The sequence below is a fragment of the Somniosus microcephalus genome, chromosome 8 (genome assembly GCF_052327205.1).
Source record: "Somniosus microcephalus isolate GS21.2 chromosome 8, FLI_Smic_1.0, whole genome shotgun sequence".
Taxonomy (NCBI): domain Eukaryota; kingdom Metazoa; phylum Chordata; class Chondrichthyes; order Squaliformes; family Somniosidae; genus Somniosus; species Somniosus microcephalus.
The window spans coordinates 218,371,282-218,395,056 of NC_140994.1; the positions used below are offsets into that span (position 1 = coordinate 218,371,282).

Sequence of the window (23,775 nt, forward strand, 5' to 3'; positions counted from 1 at the left end):
CTCCCTCGTCATCCAAGGAGCCTTTGCTTTGGTTCCCTTACCCTTCCCTCTTGTTGGAATGCACCGAGCCTGTACTTGCAACATCTCCTCCTTAAAGATCATCCATTGTTCCATTACAGTTTTTCCTGTCAGTCTTTGGTTCCATTTTACCCTGGCTAGATTCTTTCACATCCCATTGAAGTTAGCCCTATTCCAGTTTAGAAGTTCCACTCTAGATTGTTCCTTGCTCCTCTCCATTGCTAATCTAAATCTTATGATATGATGATCACTTTTACCCAAGAATTCTCCCACAGACACTTGGTCCACTTGGCCCACCTCATTCCCCAGCACCCGATCCAGAAATGCCTCCTTCCTAGTTGGGCCACGAACATATTGGTCAAGGAAATTCTCCTGAACACATTTCAGAAATTCCTGCCCCTCATTTCCCTTTACCCTAGCACTATTCCAATCGATATTTGGATAATTGAAGTCCCCCAATATCACCACTCTATAGCTATTGCATATCTCTGCGATTTCCCTGCAGATTTGCTCCTCTACTGCCCTCTCACTATTTGGAGGCCTATAGAATACCCACTGATAGCGTGATCATACCCTTTTTGCTCCTCAACTCTAACCAAATGGATTCTGTCCTTGTCCCCTCAAGAACATCCTCCCTTTCCAACACTACAATGGGCTGGATTTTGTGAATGGAGGCGAGTTGGAGGCGGGACTGCTGCTTGCCGTGTCAATGTCCTGCCTCCATCCTCGCCTAACCAATCAGAGGGATTTTCCCCTGATTGAGCTTGTTAAGCCCGCCCTGCGTGCTCAGCAGGCCAATTAGGGAAGAAGTCACTGACAGATCACGTCAATGTCAGATGTTCTATCTGTCAAGACTTCTTGAAAGAAGAAATGACAGCATTTGACATTCTCTTTAGTTTGATGAGGCTTTGTGGTGAGGACTTTGTAAATTTCACATGTCTGTAAGATTGAAGGATCCAACAGCCATTATGTGAAATTGACAAGGAGAATATCGGCTCTCCCCATTCGGTGCAGCTAAAGGCTGTAGAAAGAAAACAAGGTAAGTGCACACTTTTTTAAACTTATCACTCATCTTACATACTTACCACTCCACACTTGCACCCATCACTCAGCTCTACACCTTACTTCCAGGTGCCTCTGACCGCCGCAGACCTCCTCCACGTCTCCTCCAATGCGGCGGGGTTCTCCGAGGTCGGGAAGCCTTCACCTGTGAAGGTAAAATGGCACTAATCCTTTTTTCTGCCTGTTAACTACCTATGTTATTGCCACAACATCATATTGCCACATGGCTAATTGTGCTTGTAGCTCACCAACCTTATTCACCACACTTTGTGCATTTATGTACTGCATTCTAAACCCATTTTTGAATTTTTAGTAGTCTTTATTAGTCAGCTCCTATCTAATATGGTACTACTACCGCCTCTAGTACTATCTTCTCTAGTACTATCCAACACACTCACTCTTTTATGCAACTTATTCCTCTTTTCTACTCCTATATGCTGGTGCCCATCCCCTGCCAAGCTAGTTTAAACCATCCCCAACAGCACTAACAAACCTCCCCGCAAGTATATTGGTCCCAGCTCTGTTGAGGTGTAACCTGTCCGGCTTGTACAGGTCCCATCTTCCCCAGAAACAGTCCCAATGCCTCCCTCCCTCCTGCACCATCTCTCCAGCCACACATTTATCTCTTCTATCCTCCTATTCCTGTGCTCACTGGCATGTGGCACCAGCAGTAATCCGGAGATTAATACCTTTGCGGTCCTGCTTTTTAATCTCTCTCCTAGCTCCCTGAACTTTGCCTGCAGGACCTCATCCCTCTTTCTGCCTATGTCATTGGTACCGATATGGACAACGACCTCTGGCTATGTTGCCAAGTTTTGTATCATCCACAAACTTCAAAATTGTATTCCCTATACCCTAGCCCAGGTCATTTGTATATAACAAGAAGAGCAAAGGTCTTAATACTGACCCCTGGTGGGCTGCATACTCCTCTCCAGTCAGAAGAACATCCTTTCACCACTTCTCTCTGCCTCCTATCCCTTAGCCAATTTTGGGCCCAAGTTACCATCGTCCTTTTAATACCATGTGCTTCTATTTTCTGAATAAGTCTGTTATGCGTTATTTTATCAAATGTCTTTTCTATGTCCATATATACAACATCTACTGCACTCTCTGTCACTTGATCAAATAACTCAATCAGCTTAGTCAGACAGCATCCTAACAGCATTGTGGGTGTACCTACACCATATGGACTGCAGCGGTTCAAGAAGGCGGCTCACCACCACCTTCTCAAGGGCAATTAGGGATGGGCACTAAGTGCAGGCCTAGCCAGCCAGCGACGCCCACATCCCATCAATGAATAAAAAAAAAGACACAATTTCTATTTAACCCATGCTTCTGCAAGTGGGAATTAATTTTGTCCTTGACAATGGTCTCTCATAGTTTTCCCACCACTGACATTAGACTGACTTACCTATAGTTACCAGGTTTATCCCTCTCCCCTTTTTTCAAACAGGGGTGTAACATTTGCACGGTGGCATAGTGGTTAGCACTGTTGCCTCACAGCGCCAGGGACCCGGGTTCGAATCCGGCCTCGGGTGACTGTCTGTGTGGAGTTTGCACATTCTCCCTGTGTTTGCGTGGGTTTCCTCCGGGTGCTCTGGTTTCCTCCCACAGTCCAAAGATGTGCGGGTTAGGTTGATTGGCTATGATAAATTGACCCTTAGTGTTAGGGGGATTAAATACGTGGGGTTACGGGGATAGGGTGGGATATGTGTTGGTGTAGGGGTTACGGGGATCGGGTGGGATATGTGTCGGTGCAGGCTCGATGGGCCGAAATGGCCTCTATCTGCACTGTGGGGTTTCTGTGATTTCTGTGATTCTGTGATTTGCAATCCTCCATTCCTCTGGCACCACTCCCATATCCAAGGAGGATTGAAAACTTGTGGTCAGAGCTTCTTCTATCTCCACCCTAGCTTCCTCAGCAACTTAAGATGCATCCTTTCTGGACCGGGTGACTCATTAACTTTGAATGATGCCAACCTATTTAGTATCTCCTTTCTATCTATTTTTATCCTATCCAATATCTTGACTCCCCCTCCTCTACTGCAACATTAACTTCATCCTCTTCATTGTTGGGTAGCTACCAATGTCACAGCTGAACTGCAACAGTTTAACTCGGGGATCCGTTAGCACTGGTGCACGGGTCTTCAGCATTACAGCCAGGACATTGTCTCAGCCCTTAACCTTTGCTGTGCCCAGCGCAGTCAGACATTCCTTAATGCCACGTGGAGTGAACTGAAATGGATGGATCCTGGCACCTATGATGGTGAGCACATCAGAGGGAGGCTGAATACTCAGCACATTTGGCTGAAGACACTTGCTTAGTGCTGAAAATCAGCGAGGAGATGCATCGCACTGCGAGTGCTGAGTAGCACCTGCCCAAAACCTCCATCACTGGCCCTGCCAGAGTGCAGTTCCTTCATTATCAAGATAATGGTGGGTGCCCACGCCATTGGGGCATCTAGGGCACCTGGTCACCCAAGTGACCAGAAAGGCCAGCAGAAGAGTAACTGATCAGGGGGTGGGAAGGTGGTGAGAGGAGGTGGGGTACTTGCTTCCCAAACCATAAACATCTTTAGGTTTCCACAGTGATCCCTTTTGTAAGCGGGGGCACATTGAACTTTTTTTTTAAAAATTGGAAAGCCTTTTCTTCAGGGTGCAAGCTGGAATCGCAACCTGGCACCCTAGGTGAGGCCCACCTCCACTGTTTGACAGGTAGTTATGCCTGATCTCACTAAACGTTATCTCCACTGATTCTACACTGGGTCTCTTTCAGGGCCAGGTTTGCGGGAATTCTTGATGTAGGGTAACCCGACCTCCAGCCTTGCTCCCTCTTATACCAAAGGCTTTCCTTTGGAGCAGTCAGAGGTTACACCCCCATCAAGTCATCTCAGAATCCCAGAGGTAAGACCCTGAGTATCTGGGTCCTTAATTTCTAGCCTTTCTAGTGCGCCCTCGTCAAAGTGATGGCAGGAGTGTGCCAGGCGGCTCATGGCTTTTCTGTCCCAGTGTGTTTTTATGCAAGTGTAAGTGTAAATGGATGTGTTTGTGTTTATGCGCGTGACTGCTTATGTAACTGAGAGAATATATATCTGGCATGTGCACTAGTGTACATGTGTATGTACAGATGCATGATTTAGCATGTGTATAATTACATGCATGAGTTTATGTGTATGTTTTCAGTAGGTGTTCAGTACTGTATATATTTGAAACTTTAGTTGATTCTGCTTTGTAGGTTCGGGAGGAAGAAAGTTCTGTTTGGGACCATGGCTGTACAGACTGGATTCAGCATGCTTCAAGTATTCTCACCGAACTGGGAAATATTCTGCCTGGTTAATTGCCTGATAGGTATTGGACATATCTCAAATAACGTGGCTGCCTTTGTTCTTGGTAAGTGCCCGTGCCATCCTGTAGTTTTGTTAGCCCTTTCCTCACGACCTTTGATGATTCTGTCACTGCAGCGATCTAAGAGCTCAAATGACAGCACATTCACTAAATGGAGCCACGGGCGGTGGGGGAAAGAGGGGGCAGGGGGTGGGTTTAAGTGAATGGAAGTCTAGCTTCTTAAATAAGCTCGCATTAACAATTGATCTTTATATTAAATACTGATGTCCAGCTAAAATACTCCTGTGCCTATGACAGAAAGATTAAGAAAATTGACTTTACGAAATAAATTAAATAAACTAAATAAACGAATGAGAAAAACTCTTTTCTGATTTGAAGGAGTGTAGATTCTGGTAAAAACAGGGATGAGGTCCTGCAGGCAGACTTTAGAGAGCTAGGAAAGAGAATAATTAGCAGGACCTCAAAGGTAGTAATCAACAAGCTCCCACAAACAGCAATGTGATAATGACCAGATAATCTGTTTTTGTTATGTTGATTGAGGGATAAATATTGGCCAGGACACCAGGGATAACACCCCTACTCTTCTTCGAAATAGTGCCATGGGATCTTTTACGTCCACCTGAGAGAGAGAGAGCAGACGGGACCTCAGTTTAACGTCTCATGCAAAATCAAAAGTCAAAATTAACACAGATCTCGTACACCTTTAGCCACACGTACGCCTTCATTACTCTGAAAGGAGTCGGCAGCACCGGAGAAGGCAGAGGATAAAGAGCGCGGGAGGACAAGGATAACAGCCCTGAAAGGAGTCAACAGCACTGGAGAAGGCAGAGGATAAAAAGCGCGGGAGGCCGAGGAAATCGGACCTGAAAGGAGTCGGCAGCACCGAAGAAGGCAGAGGATAAAGAGCGCGGGAGGACAAGGATAACAGACCTGAAAGGAGTCGGCAGCACTGGAGAAGGCAGAGGATAAAGAGCGCGGGAGGACAAGGATAACAGACCTGAAAGGAGTCAGCAGCACTGGAGAAGGCAGAGGATAAAGAGCGCGGGAGGACAAGGATAACAGACCTGAAAGGAGTCAGCAGCACTGGAGAAGGGAGAGGATAAAGAGCGCGGGAGGACAAGGATAACAGACCTGAAAGGAGTCGGCAGCACTGGAGAAGGCAGAGGATAAAGAGCGCGGCAGGACGAGGATAACGGACCTGAAAGGAGTCGGCAGCACTGGAGAAAGCAGAGGATAAAGAGCGCGGGAGGACAAGGATAACAGACCTGAAAGGAGTTGGCAGCACTGGAGAAGGGAGAGGATAAAGAGCGCGGCAGGATGAGGATAACGGACCTGAAAGGAGTCGGCAGCACTGGAGAAAGCAGAGGATAAAGAGCGCGGCAGGATGAGGATAACGGACCTGAAAGGAGTCGGCAGCACCGGAGGAGACAGATACAAATCCACCGAATTCCAAAAGAACGGCAAAAGCAAGGAGTGACATCACAGGACTGCAGGTAGGTGATTGGTGGGTGAGTGTTAGTGTTTTATTCTCTCGAACTTAACTAGAAAAAATAATTAATATAACTGCAGATAATCGTGTGAATAAATACTTTAACTAAGTGAGCGAGAGAAGCGGCCGAAGATAAAGGTAGACCCGACTTTTAAGACTTTGGGGGAAAAATTCAGTATCGCTCCGTTTGGGGCGCCATTATCGGCCGTGCGCAAAGTTTAGCGCCTGGCGCTAATTATCGTCTCCGACGGCAAACTTTACTTTTATCGCCCCTGGAGGTGATTGCAGCGCTAAATCAGGCGCTTCACACCTGTCTTAAGGCGCAAAGGCCGAGGAGCGAGGCGCTACCTCAGAGCTCTGGCGAAGCAAGGAAGGGCAAATCCAAATAAACCTGCAAAGTGCTGCTCAGTACTCAAAACTCCTTCACACAGCGTTGAATCTCTCCAGAAGTCGCTCTCTCTCTCTCAGAATGCATGGTGCAAAAGGCAGGAAGTGGTCACCTTTAAATAGCGCTCCCCTAGTCCCTTTCTGACAGCATAACGCTCCCCTCAACCTGTCGTTGCTAGCGGCAGGCGGTAAGGCAGGGGGCGCCACTCAATATCCAGTCCGGGGCGCTAACGGGGCGTTGTGCACTCGACTGACGTCACAATCTGCCGGCGCAGGAGATCGTGGCGGTAGTGTTTAGCGCCACCACAAAATGTCTAGTTAATTTTGCGAGCGGTGCAAACATCGCCGCGCCCGGGCGCTAGTTGCTTTGCGCCCCATTAACGCCCTCTTAAGGCGCTAACGGGAGGCGCAAACAACTGAATTTTTCCCCCTTTTAGTCTTAAGTTTATTTCTATAATTTAGTTAATAGTCGAATAAATAGAGGCAAGGCAGGGCACCTCAGTCCCCCGGAATGCACACCCTGTGCCATGTGGGAAATCCTGGATGCTTCCCATTTCCTGGACAACCACACATGCAGGAGGTGTCGTCGGCGGGAGGAGCTCGAGCTGCAGGTTTCAGAGCTTGAGCAGCAGCTGGCATCACTGCAGTGCATCCGTGAGGCTGAGGATTATGTGGATAGCACGTTTCAGGAGGTGGTCACCCCGCAGCGTAAGAGTGTGCAGGCAGAAAGGGAATGGGTGACCGTCAGACAAACAAGGAGGACCAGGCAGGTAGTGCAGGAGTCCCCTGAGTGCATCTCACTCTCAAACCAGTATTCAATACTGGTGAGGACCATGGTTCCTAGGGGAGTACAGCCAGAGCCAAGTCCATGGCACCACGGGTGGCTCAGCTGTACAGTGCGGTGGGGGGGTGGGGCGGGTGGAAGTGAGATTGGTAAAGCAATAGTGGTAGGGGATTCAATAGTTAGGGGAACAGACAGGCGTTTCTGCGGCCACAGATTTGATTCCATGATGGTATGTTGCCTCCCTGGTTCCAGGGTCAAAGATGTCACTGAACAACTGCAGAACATTCCGAGGGGGAGAGGGTGAACAGCCAGAGGTCATGGTCCATATTGGTACAAACGACACAGGTAGAAAAAGGGGTGCGATCCTGCAGGCAGATTTTAGGGAGCTAGGAAAGAGATTAAAAAGCAGGACCTCAAAGGTAGTAATCTCTGGATTACTCCCGGTGCCACGTGCTAGTGAGTATAGAAATAGGAGAATAGAACAGATGAATGCGTGGCTGGAGAGATGGTGCAGGAGGGAGGGCTTCAGATTCCTGGGGAGAGGGGAGGGGGGAGAGAGAGAGGAGATCAGAGGGGGGAGAGAGAGGGGATTGGAGGGGGAAGAGAGAGAGGGGATGGGGGGGTGAGCGAGAGAGGAGATCAGAGGGGTGAGAGAGAGGGAATCAGACGAGGGACAGAGAGTGAGGGTCGGAAAAGGGAGAGAGAGGAGGGGGAGATATAGATGTGATCGAAGCGGGGAGAGTGAGAGGGGATCGGAGGGGTTAGTGAGGAGGGGACAGAGAGAGTGGATCGGAGGGGGCAGAGAGAGGGGATCGGAGAGGTCCGAGAGTGAGGGGGGAGAAAGAGAGGGGATCAGGGTGGTGTGTGAGGGCGGATTGGAGGGGGCGAGAGACAGGGGTTTGAACAGGGGAGAGAGAGAGGGGTCAGTGGGTGGAGAGAGGAGGGGAGAGGGGATCGGAGGGGGGAGAGAGAGGGGATCGGAGGGCAGAGGGATGGGGAAGCTCGATCTAGGAGGGGGGAGAGAGAGAGGGGGTCAGAGAAGGGAGCAAGAGAAGGGATCCTGAGGGGGAAGAGAGAGTGGTGATCCGAGGGAGGATCAGAGGTGGGAGGGAGAGTGAGAAGGGGGGGAGAGAGACGGGGATCCTGAGGGGGGAGAGAGAGTGGTGTTCCGAGGGAGGATCAGGAGGAGGTGAGGTAGAGAGAGAGGGGATTAGGGGGAAAAGAGGGAGAGGGGAGAGAGACAGAGAGGAGGGGGTGAGAGGGGATTGAAGGGGGAGAGAGACATGGGATCGGAGGGGGTTGCGAGGAGGGGAGAGTGAGAGAGTGAGGATTGGAGGGAGGTGAAAGGAGGGGAGAGAGGGAGGGGATCGGAGGCGGGAGGGAGAGGGTATCGGAGGGGATAGAGAGTGAGGGGGAGAGAGCGAGAAGAGGGGAGAGAGAGAGGATCGGAGGGTGGATCGGAGGGTGGAGAGGGAGACAGGATTGGAGTGGGGAGAGAGGGGGGAGAGAGAGAGGAGTGTGGAGAGAGAGAGAGGATCGGAGGGCAGAGAGAGAGGGGGAGAAAGAGAGAGGGAATCGGAGGGCTGAGAGAGAGGGGGTCGAAGAGGGAGAGGGAGAGGTGGAAAGAGAGAGTGATGGGGAGAGAGATGGGATCGTAGGTGGAGGGTGAGAGGGGATCGAAGGGGGGCGAGAGAAAGGGGGGAGAGAGAGAGCAAGGATCGGAGTGGAGAGAGAGATGGGGAGAGAGAGAGGGGGGATTAGAGGGGAAGAGTGAACGAGGATTGGAGGGGCAGAGAGGGGATCGGCGAGGAAGAGTGAGTGAGGGTTGGAGGGAGAAGAGAGGGGAGAGAGGGGGGATTGGAGGGGGAGAGAGGAGGGGGAGAGAGAGGGGATCAGGGGGGAAGAGGGAGAGGGGAGAGAGACAGAGAGGAGGGGGTGAGAGGGGATTGAAGGGGAAGAGAGAGAGGGTATCAGAGGGGTAGCGAGGAGGGGAGAGAGAGAGTGAGGATTGGACGGAGGTGAAAGGAGGGGAGAGAAAGGGTGGATCGCAGGGCAGAGAGGGAGACAGGATTGGAGTGGGGAGGGGGGCAGAGGGAGAGGAGTGTGGAGAAAGAGAGAGGATCAGAGGGCAGAGAGAGAAGGGATCAGAGGGGGAGAGAGAAGGAGGAGAGAGAGAGAGAGGAAGGGGGAGAGAGACGGGATCAGATGGGGAGTGAGGGGGAGAGAGAGGGGATGGGAGAGAGAGAGGTGGAAAGAGAGAGAGATGGGGAGAGAGACAGGGGATCGAAGGTGGAGGATGAGAGGGGATCGGAGCGGGGAGAGAGAGAGGAGGCGGGAGAGAAAGGGTGGATCCGAGGGTGGGGAGGGAGACAGGATCGGAGAAGGGAGAGGGGTGGTGGAGAGAGAGAGTGGGGGAGAGAGAGAAGGGTGGGAGAGAGAGAGGAGCGGGGAGAGAGAGGGTGGGGGGAGAGAGAGGAGGCGGGAGAGAAAGGGTGGATCCGAGGGTGGGGAGGGAGACAGGATCGGAGAAGGGAGAGGGGTGGGGGAGAGAGAGAGTGGGGGAGAGAGAGAAGGGTGGGAGAGAGAGAGGAGCGGGGAGAGAGAGGGTGGGGGGAGAGAGAGGAGGCGGGAGAGAAAGGGTGGATCCGAGGGTGGGGAAGGAGACAAGATCAGAGAAGGGAGAGGGCGGATGGAGAGAGAGAGGGCGGGTGGAGAGAGAGAGGGGGGGAGAGAGAGAGAAGGGTGGGAGAGAGAGAGGAGGAGGGGGGGGGAGAGAGAGAGAGAGAAGCGGGGAGAGAGAGGGTGGGGGGAGAGAGAGGAGGGGTCGAAATGGGAGGGTGAAAGGGGATCAGATTGGGAGAGAGAGAGGAGGGGGAGATAGACGGGATTAGAGGAAGAGAGAGAGAGGATCGGAGGGGAAGCGTGAGCGAGCATTGGAGGGGGGAGGGAGGGGGAGAGAGGAGGGGAGAGAGAGAGACGGGGGGAGTGTGAGAGCGGATTGGAGGTGGCAAGAGACAGGGGTTAGGACAGGGGAGAGAGAGAGGGGTCAGTGGGTGGAGAGAGGAGGGGAGAGGGAGATGGGATCAGAGGGGGAAGAGAGAGAGGGGATCGGAGGGCGGAGAGATGGGAGGAGCCAGATCTAGTAGGGGGAGTGAAAGAGGGGATCGGAGGAGGGAGAGAGGGAGGGGATCGAAGAGTGGAGAGAGTGTGGTGATCCGAGGGAGGATCAGGAGGAGGAGGAGGAGAGAGAGGAAGGTATCGGGGGGAAGAGGGAAAGGGGAGTGAGACAGAGGGGGGGGATTGAAGGGGGAGAGAGAAAGGGGATCGGAGGGGGGTAGCGAGGAGGGGAGAGTGAGAGAGTGAGGATTGGAGGGAGAGAGGGGATCGGAGGCGGGAGAGTGAGGGTTTCGGAGGGGGGGAGAGAGTGAGGAGATTGGAGGGAGGTGAAAGGAGGGGAGCGAGGGGATCGGAAGCGGGAGAGAATGAGGGGGAGAGAGAGTGAGGGGATTGGAGGGAGGTGAAAGGAGGGGAGAGAGAGAGGAGGGGGTGCGAGGGTGGATCAGAGGGTGGAGGGTGGAGAGGGAGATTGGATCGGAGAGGGGAGAGAGGGGGGGAGAGAGAGGAATGTGGAGAGAGAGACAGGATCAGAGGGTAGAGAGAGGGGATCAGAGGGGGAGAGAGAAGGGGTAGAGATAGTGAGGGAGGGGGAGAGAGGGGATCAGAGGGGGAGAGAGAAGGGGTAGAGATAGTGAGGGAGGGGGAGAGATGGGGACCAGAGGAGGGGGAGAGAGATGGGATCAGAAATGGGAGAGAGAGAGAGAGGGGAGATTGGAGGGCTGAGAGAGAGGGGATCGGAGAGGGAGAGAGAGGTGGAAAGAGAGAGAGATGGGGAGAGAGACACGGGATTGGAGGGATGAGAGAGAGAGAGAGAGGATCGGAGGTGGGTGAGAGAGAGAGGGGGAAAGAGTTAGAGGGGATCGGAAGGGTGCAGAGAGAGAGGGGGAGAGACCGAGGAAGGGAGAGAGAGTGGATCGGAGTGGGGGAGAGAGTGGGGATTGACGGAGGGGAGAGAAAGAGAGCAAGGAGGGGAAAAGATAAGGGGGATCGGAGGGGGCAGAGAGAGAGAGAGGAGGGCGTGAGATCGAGGGGATCAGAGCGGGGAAGAGGGAGAGGAGAAAGAGACAGAAGGAGGGGGAGAGAGTCGTTCGAAGGAGTAGAGATAGAGTATCGGAGTGGGGAGAGAGAGAGAGGATCGGAGTGAGGAGAGAGAGGGGAGGGAGAGAGAGAGTTAGGAGAATGGAGAGAGAGGGGATGGGAGGGGGTCAGAGAGGGGATCAGAGGGGGGATAGAGAGAGGGGGATCGGGGGGAGAGATAGGAGAATGGACAGAGAGAATTGATGGGGGGGAGAGAGAGGATCGGAGGGGGGAGAGAGAGAGGAGATCGGAGAGGGAGCGAGATAGTGGGTGAGAGAGTGAGGAGGGGGGAGACATCCACGGGATTGGACTGATGAGAGAGAGATGATCGGAGGGGGGAGATAGAGGGGATTGGAGGAAGGAGAAAGGAGGGGGTAGGGGGAGACAAATGTGCAGTTAAAATTGGAGACAAACAAACAAAATACTTCCCACAGGGGCGGGGGGTGATGCAGGGCTCGCCAATCTCACCGACACTCTTTAATATTTACATAAATGAATTGGCAAAACTACTTGAACAATCTACAGCACCCGGCCTCACCCTATATGAATCCACGGTTAAATTCCTCCTCTATGCAGATGACCTGGTTCTGCTGTCACCAACTAAGGAGGGTCTACAGCAGAACCTGGATCTGCTGGAGTCATACTGCCAGACTTGGGCCATGACAATAAATCCCCAAAAAACCAAAGTCCTTGTGTTCCAGCAAAGATCCAGACATCAGGGACCCAAAATAAATTTCACACTAGGAACAACCAAAATTGAACAAACCACTAACTACACATACTTGGGCTTAAAAATCAGTTCTACGGGAAATTTCAAACTGGCTGTGAATGAACTGAAAGAGAAAGCAAGAAGGGCTTTTTATGCCATTAAAAAATCAATCCAAATAGAAATCCCAATTAGCATTTGGCTCAAAATTTTCAAATCAGTAATTGAACCAATTGCACTCTATGGCAGTGAGGTGTGGGGACCGCTAACACAACAAGAATTTGCAAAATGGGACAAACACCCAATTGAGATCCTACATGCAGAATTCTGTAAAAGTATACTCCGGACTCAAAGGAAAACCGTAAACAATGCATGCAGGGCAGAACTAGGCCAATATCCATTAATAATCACTATCCAAAAAAGAGCCACCAAATTTTGGAAACACCCAGAAATGAGCAACCCCCAATGCTATCACTACGAAGCCCTGAAATGCCAAGAGAGGACCATAAAGAAGAATACCCTCAGTCAACTAGTCCTGGGACTCAGTGAAGTAACTACTAACACTACTAACAATAACCAGCCCCAGGACAGTGACAGCGTAACACAAAGAATTCGACCCAACACAATCGTCGCTAAGCAAAAGGAAAAATATCTGTCATATTGGGCAGAAACAACAAAAACCCAAAGCAAACTCAATTGCTACTTGGCCCTAAACAGACAATACAACGTGGCTGATTACCTGACCATGGTAAAGGATAGCAAACTGAGAAAAACTTTGACAATGTACAGACTTAGTGAACATAACCTGGCGATCGAAAAAGGTAGACACAGACAGACCCGGCTACCAAGAGAGGACAGGATATGCTCTCACTGCAGTCAGGGAGTGGTGGAGACAGAGATGCACTTCCTCACAGCTTGTAGAAAATATCAGGGCATAAGGGAGAATTTCTACCCAAAATTCACAAAAATATGCCCGGAATTCAGAAATTTGAATGACGACCAAAAACTCCCATACCTACTAAGGGAAGAGAGAAATTGCATAACACTAGCGGCACACTATGTTACAGCTTGCCATAAACAGAGGGACAACCAGTAAATATAAGAAAAGAGTATATATAAATTATATGAAAGTATATATTTATACACTCAGGGATATATCTGTTTATACACTGTATGGATAGATCTGTATTTTTGTGAACAAACATGAACGTTTTCTGATGCTTTGGCAACATAAGATGTAACTTGTCATGCCAATAAAGCGATTTGAATTGAATTGAATTGAATTGAATTGAATTGAGTTAGAGGGGATCGGAAGGGGGCAGAGAGAAGGGGGGAGGAGAGAGAGAGAGGAGTGGGAGAGAGAGAGTGGATCGGAGGATGGAGAGGGAGACCAGATCTGAGGGGGGAGAGAGAGGAGAGGAGGGAGAGAGAGAAGAGATCAGAGGGGGGAGAGAGAGGGGGGATCGGAGGGGAGAGAGAGAGAGGGGGGTGTGGTAAACCACTGTTATAGTTATCACTGTATATTGTTCTCACTGTTCTCACTGTCACATCACTACACGAGGTCGCCTCTTGTCGCACTGTTATACCTGGGCTGACCACCTCCGACTCCGCCCATTACCTGCCCAGGTATAAAGGTAGCTGACTGGCTAGTATTCCTCCCTGTTGGATCGGATCACCCACGAGGGTGGGCTCTGTTATTTAGCCAATAAAAACCTTCAGTTACGTTCTTAACTCGTCGCCTTTTATTGGACTAATTGATAGGCATATCAATTTTATTGGCTAAATTTTAAAGATGTCTGATAATGAACAGCAACAGCAAGGAGCTCACCCAGCAGCACAGCAACAGCAGCCTCCAGACAACGGGCCACACCAGCCGGCTTGGCTGCAAGCCTTGAAACCACCATACCTGGATCTAAACCCACAGGCACCAAACTCAGCCAACGACTTCAAACACTGGCTGGACTGCTTCGAATCGTACCTGGAGGAAGCCGTCGTCCCTCAGAGATCCAAACTAAGAGTCCTGAAAGCCCAAGCGAGCCCGAGAGTATATACACTCATCCAGGACATGACTACGTACGACGACGCCATCAACCTACTGAAACAGCAGTACCGGAGCCCGGTAAACTACATGTACACTAGGCATCTCTTAAGATCTCGCCAGCAACAGCCAGGAGAATCGATAGCTGAATTTTCACGAGCGCTGAGACAACTCGGCAGGAACTGTGACTTTAAAGCGGTGACGGCTACTGCGAACATGGAAGACAATGTCCGCGACGCCTTGGTGAGAGGCCTACGTTCCGACTACACACGGCAAAGACTGCTTGAAGCTAAGGACATAGACCTGGACAAGGCCGAAGCCCTCGCCCTCACCCTAGAGGCCACCCAGCAAGACCAGGAAGCGTTTGCCAGGTACTATTCGCGACCCTGGGACTCGGGCCCGACCCCCACCCCACCACCCTTCACAGCGCTGCCCCCGGGACCTACCTCAGCGTCTGCATCACGGATCCGACCGGGCCCGCTAGCCCCGGTACCGGCCCCGACATCAGGCAACCCCGATCGGGCCGCTGGCTGCTTCTTTTGCGGCCAGGAGAAGCATCCGAGGTCGCGCTGCCCAGCCAAAAACTCGACCTGCAAAACCTGCCTCAAGAAAGGCCACTTCTCCAAGGCCTGCAGAAGCAAATCCTCAGAAGCCAGCAGTGCCTCATGCGAACCCTGGGGGCGGCCATCTTTGTGCGGGGCAGCCGAAGCCTGCAGAGCCTCATGGGAAAACCAGGGGCGGCCATCTTTGTGCGGGGCAGCCGAAGCCTGCAGAGCCTCATGGGAAAACCAGGGGCGGCCATCTTTGTGCGGGGCAGCCGAAGCCTGCAGAGCCTCATGGGAACAGCAGGGGCGGCCATCTTTGTGCGGGGCAAACGATTTAAACAGAGCCTCATGTGAACTACGGGGGCCGCCATCTTCGCCGCCATCTTGTCATGACAACGACGCGCTCATCTACACCCTAGCTTCCGTGACCCTGGATCAAGCCCGCCCGCACCACCTGGCCAGCTCAATGATGGACATCAAAGTCAACGGCCACGCCACGACCTGCCTGTTCGACAGCGGAAGCACGGAGAGCTTCATCCACCCAGACACGGTGAGCCACTACTCCCTCCCCGTCCTGCCAACGCGCAGCCGCATCTCGATGGCATCGAGGTCGCACGCCACAGACATCAGCGGCTACTGTGTCGTGACATTGTCGGTTAAAGGGACAGAGTATAAAAATTTTAAACTCCTCGTACTCCCCCAGCTGTGCGCTGCCGTCATACTAGGGCTGGACTTCCAATCCCACCTCCAAAGTGTAACCCTAGCATACGGTGGACCCCTCCCCCCACTCACAGTCGACAACCAGCGAAAGTTAAACCGCCCACCGCGTAACACCTGCAGCCTATCCACCCTCAAGGTACCGCCACCTTCCCTGTTCGCTAACCTCACCCCCGACTGCAAACCTGTCGCTACTAAGAGCAGGCGGTACAGCGCTGGGGACAGAGCCTTCATTAGCTCTGAGGTGCAGCGACTCCTGAAAGAGGGCATTATTGAGGGGAGCAGCAGCCCCTGGCGTGCCCAGGTGGTGGTAGTCAAGACCGGCGACAAAAATCGCCTGGTTATCGACTACAGCCAGACCATAAACAGATACACCCAGCTGGACGCATACCCCCTCCCCCGCATATCGGACATGGTCAATGAGATTGCACAATACCGCGTATTCTCGACCATCGACCTCAAGTCGGCCTACCACCAACTCCCCATCAGCCCGGAGGACAGCCAGTACACCGCCTTCGAGGCGAATGGCCGCCTCTACCAATTCCTTAGGGTCCCCTTTGGTGTCACCAACGGGGTCTCGGTTTTCCAACGGGAGATGGACCGGATGGTTGACCAGAACGGACTACAGGCCACTTTCCCCTATCTCGATAACGTCACCATCTGCGGCCGCAACCGGCAGGACCATGACGTGAATCTGGAGAAATTCCTCCGTACGGCCCAACGGCTGAACCTCACCTACAATAAGGAGAAATGCGTGTTTAACACAGCGCGCCTTGCCATCCTTGGCTGTGTAGTAGAGAACGGAGTCATCGGCCCCGACCCCGAAAGAATGCGCCCCCTCATGGAGCTACCCCTCCCCCACTGTCCAAAAGCACTTAGGAGAACCCTGGGGCTTTTCGCCTACTATGCCCAATGGGTACCCAATTATGCGGACAAAGCCAGACCCCTCCTGAAAACCACATCCTTCCCCCTCACGGAAGAGGCGTGCGCGGCCTTCTCCCTCATTAAGGGAGACATAGCCAAGGCCACAATGCACGCAGTGGATGAGTCAATCCCCTTCCAAGTGGAGAGCGATGCATCCGACTTCGCCCTAGCCGCTACCCTTAACCAGGAGGGTAGGCCGGTAGCCTTCTTCTCAAGGACCCTACAGGGCCCCGAGACCCGACACTCGTCGGTCGAGAAGGAAGCCCAGGCAATTGTGGAGGCAGTACGGCGCTGGAGGCACTACTTGGCAGGCAAACGATTTACCCTCCTCACCGACCAACGCTCGGTTGCCTTCATGTTTAATAACAAGCTGAGGGGCAAGATCAAGAACGACAAAATCTTGAGGTGGAGAATCGAGCTTTCCACCTATGATTATGAGATCTTGTACCGGCCCGGTAAACTGAACGACCCCCCTGATGCTCTTTCACGCATTACATGCGCCAGCGCGCAAAGTGATAGACTTCAGACCCTCCACAATGACCTCTGCCACCCCGGAGTCACCAGACTCTACCATTTCATTAAGGCCCGCAACCTGCCATACTCCATCGAGGAGGTCAGGACCATGACCAGGAACTGCCAGATCTGTGCTGAGTGCAAACCGCACTTCTATAAGCCGGACAGAGCAAGCCTGATCAAGGCCACCCGCCCCTTCGAGCGTCTGAGCATCGACTTCAAGGGGCCCCTACCGTCATCCGACCGTAATGTGTACTTCCTCAACATCGTTGATGAGTACTCCCGTTTCCCCTTTGCCTTCCCCTGCCCAGACATGACCAGTAACACGGTCATTAAATGCCTGAACAAACTCTTCGCCTTGTTCGGGTTCCCGAACTATATACATAGTGACCGGGGCGCCTCCTTCATGAGCGAGGAACTCCGTCAGTTCCTATTGGAGAGGGGTATTGCAGCAAGCAGGACCACCAGCTACAACCCCCGAGGGAACGGCCAGGTGGAAAGAGAGAACGCGACGGTATGGAAGGCCACCCTCTTAGCCTTAAAGTCTAAGGGCCTCCCAACCTCCCGCTGGCAAGAGGTCCTCCCGATTGCGCTGCACTCCATCCGGTCACTACTTTGCACTGCCATTAACACCACCCCCCATGCCCGAATGTTTGTCTTCCCCAGGAAGTCGACTACGGGAACCACCCTACCAACCTGGCTGACCTCTCCGGGACCCGTCTTGCTGCGAAAGCACGTGAGGGCCCATAAAACGGACCCCCTGGTCGAGAAGGTGAACCTCCTGCACGCCAACCCCCAGTACGCCTATGTGGCTTACCCAGACGGACGGGAGGACACTGTCTCCTTACGAGACCTCGCACCCTCACCCCCCCCTCCCAACCCCCCGAGTCCAGCCGAGGTAGACGGCATGCCGGAACCCCACGAGCCTTTGCCAACTACGCAGACACCAGCTTTAACACCGGATAATGTAACACCGCCGCTGCGACGATCGGAGAGGCTAACGAAGCCTCCGGACAGACTGACATACCAGAGCTGGTAATACACTTCACCCCGCCGGACTCTAATCTAAACAAGGGGTGAATGTGGTAAACCACTGTTATAGTTATCACTGTATATTGTTCTCACTGTTCTCACTGTCACATCACTACACGAGGTCGCCTCTTGTCGCACTGTTATACCTGGGCTGACCACCTCCGACTCCGCCCATTACCTGCCCAGGTATAAAGGTAGCTGACTGGCTAGTATTCCTCCCTGTTGGATCGGATCACCCACGAGGGTGGGCTCTGTTATTTAGCCAATAAAAACCTTCAGTTACGTTCTTAACTCGTCGCCTTTTATTGGACTAATTGATAGGCATATCAGGGGGTTCGGAGCGGGGAGAAAGAGGAGGGGAGAGAGGGAAGGGGGAGAGAGAGGGAAGGGGAGAGAGGGAGGAGATCAGAGGAGAGAGAGAGAAGGGATCGGAGAGAGAGTGGATCAGAGGATGGAGAGGGACACAGAATCGGAGTGAGGAGAGAGAGGAGGGGAGGGAGAGAGAGAAGGGGGAGAGAGAGAGATCGGAGGGGAGAGAGAGAGAGGGGATGGGAGAGAGAGGGGATCAGAGCGGGGAGAGAGATGAGGGGAGTGAGAGAGGGAAGGGAGAGAGAGAGAGGGAAGGGGAGAGAGAGGGAAGGGGAGAGAAGGAGGAAATCGGAGTGGTGAGAGAGAGGGCATCAGAAGGGGGAGAGAGGGGATCAGAGGGAGAAGAGAAAGAGGGGATTGGAGGGCTGCGAGCTAGAAGGGGTCGGAAAGGGGAGAGAGGAGAGAGAGAGAAGGGGGTGAAAGGGAGAGGGGATCGAAGGGGGGAGAGATGGAGGGGATCGGAGGGTTTATCGGGGAGGGGACAGTGAGAGTGGATCAGAGGGAAAAGAGAGGATCGGAGGCAGGATAGAGAGGGGATCAGAGGGGGCAGAGAGAGAGAGGAGGGGAAGAGAGAGGGGATCAGAGGGGAAAGAGGGAGAGGGGAGAGAGAGAGGGAGGAGTGGGAGAGATAAAGGGGAGAAGAGGGGGTGAGAGAGAGGGGATCAGAGGGGGAGAGGGGATCGGAAGGGAGAGTGAGAGGGGATTGGAGGGGAAGAGAGAGAAGGGATCGGAGGGGGTAGCAAGAAGGGGAGCGAGAGAGTGGATCGGAGGAGAGAGGAAGAGGGGATCAGAGGGGGTAGGGATAGGGGAATCAGAGGGGGGAGAGAGTGGGGGAGATAGAGGCGAGGGGAGAGAGAGGATCGGAGAGGTGAGTGACAGGGGGAGTGAGAGAGAGTAGATCAGAGGGGGGAGAGAGAGAGGATTGGACGGGGGTAGAGAAAGCCGAGGGAAAGACAGAGGAGGGGAGGGAGGGTGGGGATTGGGGGAGGTGAGAGATGGAGAGAGAGAGAGAGAGGAGGAGAGGAGTTAGAGGGGATCGAAGGGGGCAGAGAGAGAGCGGAGGGGGTGAGAAAGGGGGGAAGAGGGAGAGGGGAGAGAGACAGAAGGAGGGGAGAGAGTGGATCGATGGGAAGAGAGAGAGATGAGATCCGAGGGGGGAGAGAGGAGGGGAGAAAGAGAGGGCATTGGAGTGGGGAGAGAGAGAGGGATTTGAAGGGGGGAGAGAGAAGGGATCGGAGGCAGGAGTGAGAGGGGATCGGAGGGGGCAGAGAGTGAGAGGAGAGAGAGAGAGTAGATCAGAGGGTGGAGCGGGAGACAGGACTGGAGGGGGGAGGGAGAGAGGAGATCAGAGGGGAGAGAGAGGGGGGATTGAAGGGCAGAGAGAGAGAGGTGTTCGGAGCAGGAAGTGACGGGGGAGAGAGAGAGGAAGGCGGTGAGAGAGAGTGGATCAGAGGGGGGAGAGAGAGAAGGGGAGAGAAAGAGAGGAGGGGTGACAGACGGGATTGGAGGGGTAGGGAGGGACTCTAGGGGAGAGAGGATGGTAGAGAGAGGAGGGGGAGAGAAAGAGATGGAGGGGGAGAGGGAGGGGGAGTGAGAATCGAAGGGGGAAGAAAGGATCGGAGGGGAGTGGCGTGGTGGTCAGGAACTCGGGGAGAGAAGGTCAGGAATTCGGGAGTGGGCTTAAGAGCACAGCGGGGATGGGGGAAGAACATGATCCAGGTCTAAAGCAGAGGGGGGTGAGAGCGAGAGTGTGATCCAGATGGTAAGATGGATCATGTTCCTCCAACCCCACCCACTTTACCCCTGCACCACTTTCTCCCTCTCCTCCCCTTAGACCTGGTTGATTTCTCGGAAAGCTCGGTGCGTGTGTGGCAAGTGACATCATTGGACTGGACGAAATCCAGAAATCATGACTGTCACTATTCACTTCATATCCAGTAAACCTATTAACAATCCGTGACCCACACACAATGCCCCATCTATGGGGGTGGAGGGCGGGGGAAAGGTCAGGAACTCGGCGGGGGAGAAGGTCAGGAACTCGGGGTGGGGGGAGAAGGTCAGGAACTCAGGGCGGGGGGAAAGGTCAGGAACTCGGCGGGGGGAGAAGGTCAGGAACTTGGCGGGGGAGAAGGTCAGGAACGCGGGGGGGGAGAAGGTCAGGAACTCGGGGGGAGAAGGTCAGGAACTCCGGGGGGGGAGAAGGTCAGGAACTTGTGGGGGGAGAAAGTCAGGAATTCGGGCAGGGGAGAAGGTCAGGAACTTGGGCAGGGGAAAAGGTCAGGAACTTGACCACGGGAGAACGTCAGGAACTCGGGCAGGGGTCAGGAACTCGGGCAGGGGGAGAAGGTCAGGAACTCGGGCAGGGGAAAAGGTCAGGCACTTGAGCTGGGGAAAAGGTCAGGAACTTGGGGAGGGAGAAGGTCAGGAACTCGGGCAGGGGGAGAAGGTCAGGAACTCGGGGAGGGGAGGTCAGGAACTTGGGGAGGGAGAAGTCAGGAACTTGGGGAGGGAGTAGGTCAGGAACTCGGGGAGGGGAGAAGGTCAGGAACTTGGGGCGGGGAGAAGGTCAGGAACTTGGGCAGGGGAGAACGTCAGGAACTCGGGGAGGGAGAAGGTCAGGAACTTGCCACGGGTGAAAGGTCAGGAACTTGGATGGGGAGAGGAGGTCAGAACCTTGGGTGGGGGGAGGTCAGGTACTTGGGCAGGGAGAGAAGGTCAGGAACTAGGGGGTTAGGTCAGGAACTTGTTGGGATGGCAGGAACTTGTTTAGAAGATGGAAGAAAGTCTTAACCACGAAGGTGAGCTCTGTCTGTTCTATGTGAGCTTTGTTCTGTCTAGAGACTGGCAGACAGAATGGCTCAAATTACACTTTGCAAAGTACTTGATTACTTAGGTAGGCAGGATCTAATTACACATTCCAGATAAACTGCTGGGTGTGTCTTTTCCTCCAAGGGGACCAATCAGAAGAGAGGGGGAGAGAGTTAGAGGGGATCGGAAGAGGGCAGAGAGTGCGGAGGGAGAGACAGAGAGGAAGGGAGAGAGTGGGGATTGGCGGAGGAGAGAGATGAAGAGAGAGAGGAGGGGAAGTCTGGTGTTGGAAATAAATGCAACCTTTTATAAACAATCCTTTCACCTCACTGCAAAAATCAGAATTACTTGAAACCCTCCAACATTTAAATTAGGCGTCACAATTTTTAAACGGAGCTATTACAAATAGTTTGTAAAATTGATGGAGTTTTAAAATCTGATACTGGAAGCTGGGTGCGCATTGGAGGAGCAGCCTGAGACTTAGTGCCAGCAGTTTTTGCCGAAGTAGCTGCTCTCTGGGCAGCAGTGTTCTCACTGGCAGGTCTCAGTAAAAACATCTGGCTTTTCCCTCACTTCCTTCAGTCTGCATTTTATACACTTGCAAAAAGAGCCATTTGCTCTGAAACCACGCTTATAGAGCACAACACTCCAGCTGGCCATAGCAAAAGCACGTTCATCTTCTCCAATCAAGATACACTAGCTGCACTACGTAAGAGCTGAAAGCCAATCAAATTAAATTCTGCACATTATCCGCACGCTCTCTGCAACCGCTCCCGCTTTGGCCATTGGGCCCCTCCCCCTGCTCCAGCTCTCCACTGTGCGCGGCATGTGAATTTGAGCGCGCGGGACCTTACAGATCATTGTGTGGCCGCCCACATTAGCGGGAATACTGGCTGCGCACAATGTCCTCACGAGGGATTTGCTGGTGCTGTTGGGGAAGGTTTAAACTAGCTTGGCAGGGGGATGGGAACCTGAGTGTTCCTCCTCTTCCTTGTCCTCCTCTTCCTCTTCCTCCTCCTCCTCATGTGGTGGCGGAACCATTGGTGGCAAGGGCTGCGCCCTCACGATGGCCAAGTTGTGGAAGATGCAGCAGACCAGCGCGTACTGGAGAGCTCCTCTCGAGCAGTCAAGGCAATGGAACCACTGGTTTAGCACCCCGATGGGCTGCTCGATGACATTCCTCGTGGCAGCATGGCTCTCATTGTATGAGTGCTGGCCATGAGTGGTGGGTTGTGGGGGGGAGTCGGCAGCCAGGTGTAGAGTGGATCGCCCTTTTCGCTGACCAGTCATCCTCGGGTTTCACATGGTGGCTGGAAAATTGCTGGAACAAAATGGTGCAGGATGAAGGTATCACGACTGCTGCTAGGATAGAGGGCATTCATCACCATGATGTGCTGGGTGTGGTCACACACCAACTGCACATTAAGTGAGTGGTAGCCTCTGCGGTTGCGGTACATCTCAACATTGAGATGCGGAGCCAGCAAAGCCAGATGTGTGGAGTCGATAATACCCTGCAGCATGGGGAAGCCCAATATCTTGACAAAACCAGGTGCAGACTCCCCCTGCTTCTCTCTGTTTAGAGAGAAGACAATGAAGTCCCCTCTCGTAGCACACAGAGCCTCTGTGGCCTCCCGGATGCAGTGATGGATGGCGAACTGCGAAATGTTAGCTATGTCACCTGTTCCAGCCTGGAAGGATCCGCTGGCTAAGAAATTGAGGGCTGGGGTCATCTTGAATGCCACTGGCAGCACCGTCCTTGCCCTACTCTGAGGCTCTAGGTCTGGTTGCAGGAGGTGGCAGAGTTTTGCAACCACCTCCTTGGTGAAGCGGAGCCGACAAACACACTGCTCCTGACTGAGGTGCAGGTAGGAGAAGTACTCCCTAAAGATCTAGGTGTGTAAGGCCTCCTGCTGAGAGCCTTCCTCTTCCTTCTCCATCTGTGAGCAATCCCCTTTGCTGCTTCTGCTCCATTTCCATGTCATGCTGCATCCCAAGGGTGACTGTAACTAGAGCCCGCAGGCTTGGGAGCAACTGGTGTTCTCAGAGGCCTTCCTTTAAGACCCAACACCTTGCAAACGTCCAGCAACACACCCTGCACTCCCTGCACACTATAATAACTTTTTAAATGTCTTACACCAAACCACTTTTCAAATAAACCTTACAGGAACCAGTACAGAAGCAAAAAGCAATTTATCTCAAAGTTGTGTGTGTCCCTTTAAGTAGCGATGGTGGGTGCAAACATCCAGCAACATACCCTGCACTCCCTGCCCACTTTAACAACTTTTTTAATGTCTTGCATGTTAACCAAATCATCTCTGAGATCAAGGAAGAAGAACACAATGTGAGGTGACCTAAGGGTTTGCTAACCAAATCATCTCTGAGCAGATCAGTGCGTGATCATGAACACAGAGACCCTATATAAAGTAGTGAAATCTGAACTCTGGACACAGATGGGAAACGTAGCCAAGAGGAAGACGGGAATGGCAACCAAGAGGAACCCGGGAACTGCAGCCAAGAGGAAGACAGGGACTGCAGCCAAGAGAAAGACAGGATCCTGCCAGGTGAATCAGACCCTTTGACCTACAATCAACTCGGATTGATCAACTAAGGTTTTTTTAAAATTCATTTATGGGATGTGGGCATCGCTGGCAAGGCCAACATTTATTGCTCATCCCTAATTGCCCTTGAGAAGGTGGAGGTGAGCCGCCTTCTTCAAATGCTGCAGTCCATGTGGTGAAGGTACTTCCACAGTGCTGTTAGGTAGGGAGCTCCAGGATTTTGACCCAGCGACAATGAAGGATCGGCGATATACTTCTAAGTCAGGATGGTGTGTGACTTGGAGGG

At 52.9% G+C, this 23,775-nt stretch overlaps 1 protein-coding gene across 1 annotated transcript in view; it reads left to right on the plus strand.

Moving 5' to 3' along the window:
- LOC147114106 (organic cation/carnitine transporter 2-like) overlaps nt 1-23,510 on the plus strand; it is a 97,074-nt gene extending 73,564 nt beyond the window's left edge. The window contains exons 3-5 of the mRNA XM_085996187.1: nt 4,316-4,470; nt 7,338-7,430; nt 23,317-23,510. Coding sequence (XP_085852313.1) covers nt 4,316-4,470; nt 7,338-7,430; nt 23,317-23,510 — 442 coding nt within the window. The remainder of the gene's footprint in view (nt 1-4,315; nt 4,471-7,337; nt 7,431-23,316) is intronic.
- The last annotated feature ends 265 nt before the right edge of the window (nt 23,511-23,775 follow it).